Source organism: Dipteris shenzhenensis, chromosome 3 (assembly GCF_047967505.1).
Source record: "Dipteris shenzhenensis isolate YYH24624 ecotype China chromosome 3, Dip_SZ_1.0, whole genome shotgun sequence".
Classification (NCBI taxonomy): domain Eukaryota; kingdom Viridiplantae; phylum Streptophyta; class Polypodiopsida; order Gleicheniales; family Dipteridaceae; genus Dipteris; species Dipteris shenzhenensis.
The window spans coordinates 19,286,932-19,301,806 of NC_141598.1; the positions used below are offsets into that span (position 1 = coordinate 19,286,932).

The 14,875-nt window shown below is 48.1% G+C and overlaps 1 protein-coding gene across 2 annotated transcripts in view; it reads left to right on the forward strand.

Annotated features, from left to right (window-relative positions):
• The window catches only part of LOC147903481 (histidine kinase 5-like), a 113,526-nt gene that overhangs the window by 71,285 nt on the left and 27,366 nt on the right, over positions 1-14,875 (forward strand). For both annotated transcript variants that reach the window (XM_087372493.1, XM_087372494.1), the window contains exons 8-10: positions 11,966-12,043; positions 12,230-12,306; positions 12,463-12,566. In XM_087372493.1, coding sequence (XP_087228619.1) covers positions 11,966-12,043; positions 12,230-12,306; positions 12,463-12,566 — 259 coding nt within the window. The remainder of the gene's footprint in view (positions 1-11,965; positions 12,044-12,229; positions 12,307-12,462; positions 12,567-14,875) is intronic.

Here is a 14,875-nt window from a genome sequence, read left to right on the forward strand (position 1 = left end):
TTGCAACCCTCTATTGGTAATCCAAGCTTCCCGGATATCAGCTAGCTCCTCCTCCACCCCACTGTGTCTTGGAGCTGACTCAAATGCATAGAAATCTGTGACTTGCTGCTCTATCTGGTTAGCTTTGTATCTTGTGGTCCGCCGGTCGCCTCCTGCTGCTCTCTGACCTATCATAGCAGGGTCTCCCTGTGTCAGTGCATCTCAAGCAGGTAGAGCCCAATGCAGACTAGTCATGGAAGTGGATCAATCATGATAGTGGGTGAAGCCACTCCCATTTTGATAGAGATAGTGGTATCGCCCTCGGATCTTGTAGTGGGCAGGTACAGAGAAAGTGCTCCTGTGTCTCAGTCACTCCCAATGTGCATAGCATGGAGATCCATTGCTCTCTGGGTATACGTGCTGCTCTCTGTCTTCGAGATACTGGGGTGTGATGATGAATCCCTCCTCCGAGACGCTCAGGAAGTGGTTGCGGTAGAACTGGTTCTTGGTGGGAGCTTATAATCTCCCTCTCAAGTCTGAGACGTGTGGAGCTGGAGATCTAACCGTATGATATAGTTAGCCTCATCTGGTGGGATCGACTCAGGGGCTGCATCCATACTATATTGAAAGGGAGGGAGCCTATCCATCTGGATCTCGTGTCTGGAAAACCATGTGGATATACGCGCATACCATGTATCCGCCCCGCTCTCGGCTAGTAGTCTGGATGACTCCAGGGCCAACTTCGGTAGTCTCCATTGGGGTAGGTTCCAGACTTTATGAATGAATGTCACTGTCTAGATGATGGCATCAATCTGTAGTGGTGTCATGGTGAACTTTGCCTGTACTATCTCATGCGGGATTGAGGGCTTGCTCCGAATCACCCTAGATCCCATAGTCACCTATAACCATTCAAATCTCCTCCACTCTGCTATCCGTAGAACACAACCCCAAAAGGGTGTTGCATACATGGCAGTCGGTCACACTAGCGTGTTGAAGAGCCAGCACTTAGTGGGTGGATCCTGAAAGTGTGCCTGGAAACACTGTCTCTCCAATCGTGCCAAAGCCCCCCATCCCCATGTGAGTCGTGCATGGGCTGCATGTGTCATAGTGAAAGGGGTCCTGTGAAGACTGCTCCCAAATATGTGTAGGATTGCACTATCTCCACCGGCTCGTCTTGATGGGTGAAACTGAGTCGACGAAGCACTGCGTGTGACATGTTGAAGACCATTACCTTGTCCTTCCCAAGGTTGATTGTCTGGTCTCTCTCTTTGCAAAACACCTCTAGGGCCTCCAAATGTCTCTATAGCCCCTCTGTCGAGGATGAGATAAGGACTATGTCATCAGCGTATAGCAATATCTGTATCATGAGATCGGTCAATGGTGATCCTTCGCCTCCTAGGCGGTCTATGAAGGAAGTGATCTCATCAATATAAAGCCCAAAAAGGATTGGTGAGAGGGGGCAGCTCTGCTTCACTCCCATTGTACTCTCGACCCAATCCGATAGACCACCTGGGACACGAACTCTACCTCTGATTGACTCATATAGGCTCATCACTCTCCATATCAATGTCTCTGGAATCCATAGCTCCTATAGCCTCCTGATCATGCGGGATCGTGGGATAGTGTCAAAAGCTTTCCGAAAGTCTACAAAGCATGTGTAGACCTTCTGGTGTCTAGATCTCGCCTCCTCAATGATAGCTCCGAGAGTGAAGATGTGATCTAGGGTAGAATGCTTGTCTTCGGAATCCTACATATCCTAGTGCCTGCTGCCCCCAAGCCTCTGTATGATTGCTGAGCTCCCTCTCTAAGACTCATTCATAAATCTTGGCCAAAGTATGGCCAATCATGAGGGTTCCCAGTCTCCATAGGGTCCTTGGCTTTGTGTATTGGCACAATAGTGGTGGTGCTCCAAGCAGGCGGGAAGCGGTGACAGCCCTGTAGAACATTTGTGCTAGGATTGGAGCTAGGACCTCCTATCCATGTACAAAGTGCTCGGTCCGTAGGTCCTCATGGTCTTGCGCTCTCCGATTGTGTAATCGACAAAGTGCAGCCCGTACGTTCTGTGTAGTGAACATGCATAGAGGACATATCCTGTGGTGTCTGCATCTGGGCATCACAGAGGGAGCATGCATATGTGTGCCACACATCTAGATCAGTGATGGGAATAGGTGACTTCCCTTCCATAGAAACCCCCATCCAGTGGTCGGGTCTCCTCCTCGAAAAGATATGACAATCTTATCCCTCCGATGTGTGAGGAAGGCACGCCTTTTACGACGTGTCAATTGTCGGAAGATCTTATGTGCCTCAGGTGACGACCCAAAGCCCGCGCTCTTGTGTGAGGTGGGCTCTCGCCTCTCTGCACTTGTCGTCAAAGCGAGGGTTCTGAGGCATCTTCCCATCTCAGACCTGCATGGATTGGGTCGTGGGAACGGACCTAGTAGCGGCGTCTTGTAGCACTGAGACAAGGGTGTTGGAGGTGCTTGCGTGGTCTATATCATCTCCAAGTAGGACTGGGAGCTCCTTCGCTAGGTGACTCACGTACACGGGGTCAAGGGCATGGTCAAAGTGGATCTGAATGCGTGGGGAGCGCTCTCCATGTGGTTGGCATGGTGGCAGAGATATGAAAGGCCAAGTATGAGTGATCAGCTCCGAGTGGGGAGGGGGGGGGAGGTATGGCAAAGTCGTGTATCCGTGAGACAAAGTCTAGTGGGCCTAGTAGATAGTCCATTGTACTAGACCCACTGCCATGCGGGAAGCTAGTGAGTCTTCCAGAGGATGGCCATCTATGAACAATATTATAGATGATCAGGTTGTGGATAGCTCCCAGCGCAAGTAGATGTCGTCCATATCATGTCACTTGTGGGGTATCTGTAGAGTGCCTCAATATCCCGAGCTGAGCTGCATCTAGCTCCGGGACTATCTATGGATCCCTGTCATTTGTTAAGTCAAGCAGGCCCACCTGTCTATTTCATGTCCATGCATTGAAATCCCCCAGTTGGAGGATGTATCCTTGTCTAAAGAACTCCGTGATGTCATCGTGGATCGTCTCATATGGGTCATGTCCATCTGTAGTGACCTCTCGTGCTTAGGATGATGTGTCTGGAGGGAAATGGCACACAGTGAAGATAGGTTGAGCATCTGGAAACTGAATTCGTACCCACATGTGCCGTGCATGCTCCTCTCTCGGAACCATAGATATGAGTGGCCGCAGGTGTGATTTGAAAAGGATAGCCACGCCCTGGAGCCTCGTACTCCGCTCTCTCTCTCCTCAATTCCCTCCTTTGGGCTGACTCCCAAGCGTATCATGTTACTATAGGCAGCCCTCTCTCAGGGATCTCATGTGTCTCGGTGTAGAAGATCAGGTCTCTTTTAGTGTATGTCTCTGAGAAGCCCCCAAAGTCGGACCAGAGGGTGCCATTGCAATTCCACACTGCTATCTTCAACTTATTGTGTGCTCTCATCTCATGGGTCTGACATCGTCATGTGTTGTTCACTACACCTTCTTCCCTCTCTCCTCTTTTTGCCCTCTTTCGGAGGATCACCTTACCGTCTCTGTAGGCTGCCCATTTCCATTCTTGCCTTGCTGCCATAACTCACACCATCCCCTCTCTCCTATGCTCTTGCTGTAGGAGTGTGAGATCATCATCCAAAGGGATTTTGGTGTCCTTCATTGTGGCCCTCATATACATGAGGGTGGATCTATCATTTGCTGTCTGCAATGGGCCTTGTCGGTGCATCTGCCTTACCCACTCTTCAAGCTGATTCACAGGTGAGGTTGACGACCGTTTTTCAAATAAAGTCTTGGCATTTGACATGGGGGTATCACCTAGTGTTAGGCCTTTTACCAGTACATTCATAGCCTTGCTGTTGTGCCTCTTTTCTTCCTTCAAAGTTTCAGAGATAGCTCTTTTTTGGGTGCTGTTGTGCCTTTTTTCAGCACATCCTTCCATGCAAGCATATCTACCTTCCCCTTCGTGATTTGCTTTGCGAACTCAGCATGTTTCCCCTGCATAGTGGCTTGTAAGGCTGCCATTTCCTTCTTGAGCTGCTTATTCTCAGATTTCCGCTCATCAATGAGTTTACATCCCTCTTCTGAGGTCCCCTTTGTGTCCTTGAACTGCTTCATTTGCTCTTCGATAAGGTTCAGCTCTTCTTGGATAGGTGGCTGAAGCTCCCCTTCCTCCCAGTGTGCACCTGCCTTCAGCTTCTCATTCTCATCTTTGAGTGGCGACTTGGACTTTTAGCTTCTCTATTTGGGAGACAAAAGAGCTGGTTTCCTCATTCAGCATTCGAGCTACATCTTTTGCCCATTTCGTTTTTGCATTTCCCTTTGCCATTTTTTCATGTCATCTTCTAATTGAACATGTAGGTTGGAGAGCTCATCATTCCTATTTTCCCCTAGTCTCTTCTGTATACATTCAAGCTCAGCATCCTGCAATTTACACACCCCCTTGATTGTAGATATGCATCCTTTGATATTCTTGTCCTCTATTTTCTCTGCTTTGGTCCAGATGACACTATCTTTGCGCTCCTTTTCTCCACTTGTTTTCTAGTCCTGTGGGCTGTCCATTGTTCCCATTTGGTCTGCGAGATGGGGCAGCACTTGGGCTGAGAGTAAGGGCAGTCCGGTGGGGGCCTAGAGGCCCATGCGTGGTCCTGAGTTAGGGCAGCAGGTGGCATGGGCCCTTTGTTGCGTGGAGCAATTGGCACAGATGGTGGGTGGTCTGATGGCCAGGCACAAAGTAGCTCACGTGTGGGGGGGGGGGGATATGAGGTGGACCGCAGGCCATGTGGTCCAACAGTAGCCCACGGGGGCTTTGCGACAGTAGCAGCACTTGGAAGGGCCACTCGACGTGAAGAGAGCCCATGAAAGGGGGCCTGAGGGCAGCGCACAGCGGCTAGGTAGCGCACACGATGCGAGAGGAGCCCACAGGGGGGTCCTGAGGGTGGTGTAGCATCACGGGATTCTGCAGGGGGTCTGAGGACGTGGAAGGAGCTCACGGGGGGGCTTGAGGGCAGCCCGGTGCGCCCACGGAGGGCCAGGCAGCACATGCGAGGAGCCCGCAAGGGTGGACTGGGTGTGGGGCAGCGTGATGGGATCCCGCAGGGGGTCTAAGGACGTGGACAGCCCGTGGGGGCCTGAGTGAGAGAGGCTGGCGGGGAGGGAGGGGGAGGGAGAGGGGCTGGTGGGGGTGGGAGAGAGAGAGAGAGAGAGAGAGAGAGAGAGAGAGAGAGTCTCTATTAATGAACACGGTGGACCGACAGGGCTACAAGAGAGCAAAAAGATAGGTGTTTGCCATGTCCCATCCTCAATTAAGGTATTCGGGTCCACTTTAGGATGCCATAGTGGACACATGGCAGCTTGCCATGTGTCATACATCTATTCAAGGAGGGCACAAGGCAGTTCCCAAAGAGTGCAAAAAGAGACTCCGAATTATTATAAAGTACCTACATTGTAGTCTGAAAATGCTACTAAACATAATGTTCAGTAGCGTATCCTCATTTTGGCGCAGGAAGGCTAGCTTCTTGTGACGGACTAGTCGACGATAATCCCTGGTGAGACGTGGGTTGGCCCTAGCGTTTCGCTGGGTTGTGAGTCGGAGTGTGCGGCGTAATGCTTTGCACTCGTCATCATACCATCTGTTGCAAGGGGTAGAGCCAGCGGGTGGAGGGCGGGTGGACCGGGTAGTGGAAGGAAAGATGTGGCGGGCTGCATTGTGAAGGGAGTGGGTGATAAGGGTGGCTCGGTGATCTAGAGAGGGTATGGTGCCTATGTGTCTGAGGAGGGAGGCTAGGTGGGCTGAGTAATCAGGTGAGAGGTTATGATCGAAGTGTATATCATGATAGGTAGTATAGTGCGGGGTGTGGCTGGGAGGGGCTCGGGACGCAAGTATATGAAAGAAAAGGTAAGTGTGATCGGCTGCTGGGGGTAAGGGTGCAGTGCGGAAGTCAGTGATCTGTGGGGCTAAAGCAGGAGATCCCAGAATATAGTCGACGACACTGGCTCCTCCGCCATGTGGGAAACATGTGAAACCAGAGGAGGCAGGCCACCGATCTAGTCCATTGTAGATGACCAGATCATGTATACGTCCAAGGTCCAAAAGAGCCTGCCCATACCTAGTAACGGGAGCGCGACTGTCAGCCGAGGAGCGAGGGAATCCCGAGTCCTCTGTGTCCATCTCAGGTAACACGACCGGATCTGAGTGGAAATCCAGGAGTGATGTCTGACGTGCACCTGTCCTTGAGTTGAAATCCCCAACTAGGAGGACCTCTCCGCGTCTGGAGAACTCCACAATGTCTGAGTAGATATCTAGATAGGGGGATACCCCCGTATCCTGGCGAAGCATCCGTGCGAAATGTGACGTCTCAGGAGGAAAATAGCAGATTGCAATAAAGAGGTCGCGTGTGGAGGGGCGTCGGAATCGGAGCCATAGGTAACGGGCATGGGCATCCCGTCTAACCACGGATGTCAAGCTCGTGAGCACTGAGCGAAGGAGTATTGCAACTCCTCCTGACCCTCGGACCCCCCCAGTATATCTGGTCTCTTCACGGAATACCGACTCCCAGGTATAGCCACTGACCAAGGGGAGAGGGCGCTCGGGGCTCTCATGTGTCTCCGTATAGAAAACAATGTCGCGTCCAGTGTATGACTCTGAGAAGTTCCCAGGGTCAGACCATAGGGTACCAGTACAGTTCCATACGGTGCATGCCAAGGGTACTGTGTGCTGAGTCTGAGTCTCATAGACCATGTCTCCCTATTTGGGGGGGGAGTCTGCTACCATGTTTGGAGTACGTGGTGGGGCTCGGCGGCGGGGGCCAACTAACAGGCGGCCATCTCGGACGACAGCCCACTTCCCCTCCTGACGGGCTACATCTCGCTGCTGAAGCAGGGTGTGCCGCTCTTCCACTTGCATAGGTGTGAGATCCTCATCCATGAAGATAGTAGGGTGGTCCCGTAGTGTAGCACGCTGCTTGAGTGCTGCAAGTCGAGCCTGAGTATCCCTGAATCGGATGATGAGTGGCTGTGGGCGCGTGGGGTCTCGTCCTGTGCGCCATGCATGCTCGATCCCATGCTCGACGAGGCCGAGGGTAGAGGTCACAAAAGCAGTCGCGTCCGCTAAGGGGGTGAGTGAATCTGCGCGGGGGATACCTCGTACTCGGATGTTGAGAGCCTTACTGGCCCTCTGTTCCTGCTCGGCGATGGTGGTTGAGACTGCTGCTTTGGGTGCCCGTCTCGCAACGTCCACCCATCTGGTAGTCTCTGCAATAGCAGTCTGGATAGTAGCGATCCACTCCTACCTCTGGTGTAGTGCGTGGGGCCGCTGTGACTGTAGCAGTGAGAGAGACAACCTCCTGACGGAGGTGAGTGATCTCCTGGCGCATGCTTTGAATAAGCTGGTCTTGTGCTACGGTGTGATCCCGTAGTCGATGTAGCTCCGCAAAGATGTAATCTATCGTCTCAGGTGGGACCCGGGGGGGTGCGAACTAGGACATGGCGTATGGCTGTGGGGGCGTGGGCGATAGGCTAGCTGTATATGGCAGAGGAGTGGAGAAATGTTGCTGGGTGAGGGGAAGGGGGGACATAAGAGTGGTGGAGACAGAAGGAAGCTGTGTGGGGGGTGAGGGACTGTGACCCTCTCCTGTGGGGGGCAGGCTGAGTGGTACAGTGGTGGGGGGGGCAGTGATTGGAGTAGAGATGATGGTTGCGGGAGAAAGAACTGCATTGGTGTCCATTGCACCCGATGTTTTCAGGGCTGGTTGGCTGTCAATTGCTAATCCACTCCTGGAGATGCGCTTTGTGATCTCTCCCACAATTGGCTTCGGAGACTGTTTGGGTTTGTGGGCCATTGTAGGACTTGTTCAAGTGCACGATTTCCAGGGGAGGCAGATCTTGTTCAGCATTGCTGTAGGGGTGCGCAGGCCTGCGCAAGGCCAGTGGCAAGCCAAGGCTTGCAGCAGACAAGGGCCCTCAGACCACGGGAAGGCTGCGGGAGGGTGTGGGGTAGAGGCTACGGGAGGGGGGGTGGTGCAGAGGCTGCGGGAGGGGGGGGAGTAGAGTGGAGCTACGGGAGGGGGGGGGGCAGAGTAGAGCTACGGGAGGGGGGCAGAGTAGAGCTACAGGAGAGGGGGGGGCTGAGCGACGAGGGAGGGGGCGAGCGACGAGGGAGGGGGAGGCTGAGCGACGAGGGGGAGGGGGCTGAGCGACGAGGGGGTGGGAGGCGGGGGGGCTGAGCGACGAGGGAAGGGGAGGCTGAGCGACAAGGGAGGGGGCTGAGCGGCGGTGAGGGGGAGGGAGTTGAGCGGCGGTGAGGGGAGGGAGCTGAGCGGCGAGGGGGGGAGAGACGAGGGAGGGGGAGGTTGAGCGACGAGGGAGGGGTGAGGGGAGGGAGCTGAGCGGCGAGGGGAGGAACGACGAGGGAGAGCGGCGAGGGGAGCGGCGAGGAGAGAGAGGGAGAGGGACGGAGAGGAAGAGGAAGAGAGAGAGAGAGAGAGAGAGAGAGAGAGAGAGAGGGAGAGAGGGAGAGAGAGAGCCAGAGAGAGAGGGAGAGCGAGATAGAAATAGAGAGAGAGAGAGAGAGAGAGAGAGAGAGAGAAAGAGAGAGAGAGAGAGAGGCCAAGGGAGGGAGAAGGAAAGAGAGAGAGAGAGAGAGAGAGAGAGAGAGAGAGAGAGAGAGAGAGGCCGATATATCTATGTAGAGAGAGACAGAGAGAGAGAAACGGAGGGAGAGGGAGGAAGAGGGAGAGAGAGAGAGAGAGAGAGAGAGAGAGAGAGAGAGAGACATCATGTAACATATTCATGAATATCATTTTTCATCTTTGGCCAAAAGAAATCACGCTTTACAAGCTCATATGTCTTTTCAAGTCCTGGATGTTTTGCACATGGGCTATCATGGCATTGATGGATGATCTTGTGTCGGAGATCATTCAAATTAGGTATCTACTATCTTGCTATAAATTTTCAGCATACCATCATGTATGGTATATCTTGCATATGTATGGCCTTCCCTAGATGCTAGGTTATCTATAACCCTGGATTTTATCACAATAGCCTTAGGCCAAAGGCTCTAAACATACTTGTCCACTTTTTCAGTTTCCCCGACTTTAGTCATTAGAATGATTTCTAATACTGTGAAACTCATATTATGCATGATGTGACATATTATTAGGGGGTTTCCATATTTCGAGCAAAAACCCCCGAGCGACGAGCGGACAAAAGGTAGGAGGGGTCTAAATATATAGGCTCTAGTCATTTTTGGGGAGCAAAAAATTCCAAATTATTTTAAGAAATATGTAAGTAAATATGAAACATTGATAAATAGATATGGATATAAATATACCTTTATATAATATACATATATAATGTCTAAGTGGTGACTTATTTTATGACTTTCAAAAATCCTTTCTTTTCCTTTCACCATTGCTTGGATCATGAAATTTTTCTCTGGATGACCTAAGAAAAATAAATAGTACCTTTTTAATAGACCCTCTAAATGTATTTTGCCAGAGGAATATGGTTTGAAGAGCTTACCCCAACCCTATTCCGCCGGCGAAATACCCTTGGAGAGCCTACACAGAAGGGGTCATAACTTTTGCTCCTTAGCTCAGATTGAGGAGCCGTAAAAAGGAAAAATGTTCAAAATTTAATGATCTATGCAATGGTAGGCTTAAAATTATACTTTTTATAGTTATAAAAGAGAAAAATTAAAAATTTCAAGATGTATATGAGAGTTACAACTTCTCCCTAATTCATATTATGGTAGGAAGGAGTTCAGTAGAGACCACAGTTCCTTAAAAGTACTTAGGTTTAGAGAATTGGGAATATTTTTAAAATCCTTACCTTGCCTTTCCATATTTGATAATGTATTAGAGATTAATTTATGATTGATTATAATGGCTTCAAGTATGAGGTTTTTTATATCTTTTTCCTTCTCATCCAAGGAATATGGTATACATTGTTATATGAGAGCTTCAAATATGGGATTACTAAAGATTAGGGAAAGTATTTTAAATTGATTGAATTACCATAATACTCAAAAGACAGTATGGTAGGGAGGCATTTATAGGAGTTTCTAAAGTGTTTACTATTTGTTCATATATAGATGATGTTCTCTAAAATGAGGGTTATAATGAAAAATAAGTAAGTATATGGTTCCATGAATGAGAAATTAAGTAAGAATTGTATATTCCTTTGAGAAAGCATAGTCAGGAGTTCCACACACCAATCCCAATGGTGCACCATATGAAACGATGCATTAGAATCTAGGTACCACTCGCTATCAAAAGTTGAGTCTCTAGACATGAGAAAAAACCCTTCTTATGTTTCTTTTTACTATTAAAGTTGTCCAATCCAAATCTAGTGCTGGGATCTATCTGATTCTTGTTTCTTGGGCTGCTCTTGGCTGCATATGGACAATCCGATTACGTGGCCATTCTGGGCGATGTGTGGTCCAATCTTGGCAAATGGACATTGTATGTCATCTGTGGCACAATGTTGCCACATGGCCCCATGGGCTATTGTGTGAGATAGGCTTGTTGACAAATCCTAAGCCAAACCCTGAAATAAAGATTCTGGCTGAAGACAAAGATGAAGCTGAGGACAAAGGTGAAGACAAAGCTAGCTTGAAGGCTGCTGTCAAGACTGAAGATGAAGTCAATGCGGAGGTCAAGTATAATGCTGAGGCCAAAGATGAGGCCTAGGCTGAGGCTGAAGATGAATGATAGGCCGGATGAGGCCGAAGACGAAATGGAGGCTAAAGTCAATGCCAAACTGAGATGTAAGTTGAGGCAAAAGACAAGGGAGAGGTTAAAGAGGAGCCTGGATATAAAGGCAATGCGAAAGGTACCTAATGATGAAGCCATGGACAAGGGTAAAGATGAAGGTGAAGATGACACATGTGCCCAAATCCCTACAATAACTTCACAATAGGATGACCTGTAGGATTTATTTTTCTGTTTCCTCTTAATGTCATTATAATAGAATTTTGTGGGCCTGAGGCTCTTCATGTAGTTCTTATGAAATCACAATGCCTTTAGCTCTACCTTGCTGTAACCACTTCATTTGTAGTGGATCTCATCAAAGTGCAACAAACCCTCATCATCCATCCCGCCCTGAAAGAAAACAGAGGAGGCATTGTAGACTGTGGTGTCCTGAGTTCTCCCCTAAATACATGGGTAGAACCCGAAATGTACACACAAAACTGAATTGCTGCAATAGAATGCTGGCCACAATATGCACACTCTGATAATGCAGCAACTAAGTACTTTAATACAATGAATGCACATACACAGCACAAGCTAACTGAGGAGGTGAAGAGGTGTGGGGACCAAGCCACCCTCAATACTTGAATCTGATTGGCTGCCTTAAGAGAGTGTGAGGTGGTGAGTTCATGCATGTGACACGTGGCAAAGACACCAGGTTAGACCAATGACATGGTACCATATGGCACCCTTCTCCTCCACCATGGGATGCATGTGGGGGTATGCCACCTCATGTGGCCCCTTAAATCTCGAACCATCTAGTCATGACATAGTGTCATAGGTGGTCTGTCTAGGACTAAGGTATGACTACCAATCAAATAAAGCTTTAATAATCCTTATTACTAATCAACACAAGGGTGAACCAGTAAACTAATACATAGTTCATCACTCAATTTTCCAACTTCCCCTCCAAGCACTCTTTCATATATTAGGTAACTACATACAAGAGTAAGTGTTGACCAAGTTGAAACCTTGTTTACGTAATAGAAGAAATTCTAAGAAGACCTGGAAAGACTCTTGATGTGTCGAGCACATTGTGCTGTAATGTTGCTCCATATGCCAATTGTAGACATGTACGGTTCCCAACATGTAGGGATACTTTTGATATGCAATAATGTGTGCATTACTTTGAGATGTTTAAAACTCTCTCTCTTGTACTTTCTTTAAGGCAATGATTGTGTCATCAGTCAGTCATATCCTCAAACTTTTTGAGCTGTGCAATTGGCAGCAATGGCGTCAAATTCACTCATAGAGGTACAGTTGGGGTCATCTTGCATGCAATATGGTCTTCATCAGATGACAAAAGGTTGGTTCTGTTTGTATTGAAACTCTATGGAGTCATATTCCAATTGTCGGCAGTGACTTCCAAAACATGGCAGTAAATTAATGAACGTCATGGAGTTTGTTGGAACTAGTTATTACTCATGCTCTCTGGCCCCTCAAAACAAGCTTTCTGGCATCATAAAGTCTCAGCTTCAGAATTTTTATACAGATCTGAAAGACATGATGAAGAAGATGATGTAATAGTACTTCAGTGTGATGTCTTTGACACCGGCATCGGAATCCCTGGTAAGTGATCAGTGTCTAATGCACCTTGAACAAGGATGGCCATCTCTCTGAAGTCTCAACGTGGAGTGCTGATATGTTTTGCAATTGAATTTTTAATTCCATTATCTCATGGTACGAGCTGCATCAACCTGGATGCATTTTCATTTTTGATTGTAGATAAAGCACTTCCAAATCTGTTCAGTAAATATATGCAAGCAAGGACTGATCATGCAAGAAAGTATGGTGGCACTGGGCTTGGACTTGCAATTTCCAAACAGCTGGTAGGTTTTCCAATGTTCTGGTGCTCACATACCACAGAAACTGTCCTATGATGTTGTGTGTATATATTTGTGCTCTTTGGTGTAATAAGAAACCCTTGTAACATTTATATATATTTTTTCAACTTGCAATATGGATTAAGATGTTCAGATTTGTTTTATTCCAATTTGCAAGCCTTTCAGGATGTTGGCTAGATGAGCAAAATATGAAAGTAGTCCCTGCCTTATGCATATCAAATCTGACATTCTTGCGTACGTCCTAGGGTAAAAGGCCTCTTCTGATTTTGGAGGTCCGCTCATGGTCAGTGGTCACCTCCCTGGATGCTGTAATAGGCTGGAAAATGCAAAAAATCTAGCCATGAAATACATTGTATGCATGGCAATGAGAGGGCCAAAAATCCATGGTTGAGGTGGCGAGCTCTCCTTTGTGCCAACCCCTCAGTAGGATGCCCGGATAGTGCATTAGATAGAATTTTGTGCACAGTCCATTATGGACAGTATAATAAAATGGGAAAGCAGGATAATGGGAGCACTTGGCATTGCGAAGAGTGGGGGAATATATTGCACAAAAGGGGAGTGAGCATGGGTAGCAAGGGGAATAGGAGGAGGAGACTCTTCAAAGTGGAGAAAAGGCATGGACAGCAAGGGGTAAAGCAAGAGGATTTGAAGGTCAAGAAGAGGGACAAATTACAAGAATATCAATGAATAATAGTATTAATTGGCTCCTCACATGCACAAGGTCAGATGAAGAATCCTCCTCATGGGCACAAAGCAGGATAATGGGAGCACTTGGCATTGCGAAGAGTGGGGGAATATATTGCACAAAAGGGGAGTGAGCATGGGTAGCAAGGGGAATAGGAGGAGGAGACTCTTCAAAGTGGAGAAAAGGCATGGACAGCAAGGGGTAAAGCAAGAGGATTTGAAGGTCAAGAAGAGGGACAAATTACAAGAATATCAATGAATAATAGTGGGTCTCCCCCCCCATTAATTGGCTCCTCACATGCACAAGGTCAGATGAAGAATCCTCCTCATGGGCACAAAGTCAGATTCAATAATTGTGTGTGACACCCATTGATATGTTCCTCTTTAATCTCTCTTGTGTCTCGTCGATTCACAGGTAAGACAAAATCACAGGCGCTGGCATCGTATTTTTCCTCCCAGCCTCTCTCGTGGATTGCATGCAACACAAAGATACGTAATTTCATTCCTTCATGCTTATCCACAAGCCCACAATTCCCTAGATGGTTCCCTCCTGCCACATGTCAACATTTTAGACCTTTAGCTTGGTACACCATTTACCCCTCTCTTGGGGCACAATTAAAACATTTGCCCCTTGGCATTCTCACACATTTAGGTGCACCTAGGCCTGAGCACTCAGAACCACCTAGTCGATGCCAATACACCATCACCTAGGACCTTGGCAGTTACTTGCCTTGACCATTTTATTTACGCACATAAAATATTACAAAAGTCGATCATCTAAGGGAAAATGCCCACTGATCTTTCCGAGGTCATGCTATCTCGGCTAGAGCATAACATTCCTTCCCTCTTCAAGCATCAGCGTCCTCGATGATGAAATCTGGGAACACTCTCCGTAGTTGGTATACGGATTTCCAGGTAGCTTCCAATAGAGGTAGACCATGCCATGCAACCAACACCGTGGGTATCTTCCGATTGCGTACTTGCATTGTACCTCAGTCCATGAGTCTTGTTGGTTTGCGTCTTGCATTATCCTCTATCTCCTGAAACAAAACAACACCTTCGATTAGTGAGTCACCTGTATGCAAAAATTTCTTTAAACGAGAAACATGAAACACTGGGTGCACCTTACACCCCGGTGGCAATTCTAATTTATAGGCTATCTTGCCTATTCTTTTTAGAATTAACCATGGCCCACAATATCGAGGTGATAACTTAGAACACTCTCCTGCAGTCAAAGACTTAGAGTGCAAAGGAACTCTGAGAAAAAATTTTTCTCCTTAAATTCTCTAGTGGATCGGCTTTCATCCGCATACGCCTTAGCTCTATCCATAGCTTGGCGGATGTTAGCTCTCGCAAGTGCTAGCATCTCCCGCATCTGAACCACAAAGTTCGCGGCACTAGGCACTTTCTGAGGTATTCCAACTATAGTTGGATTCGCTGGTCTATAACCATAGTTCAGTTCAAACGGACTGAACCCTGTAAAGGAATGTTTTCTATCATTGTAGGCAAACTCTAACAATGGCAACCATTTGTCCCAGGTATGTTGCCTCAATGACACGTATGCTCTAAGCATGTCCTCTAAAATTTGGTTGATTCTTTCCGTCTAACCA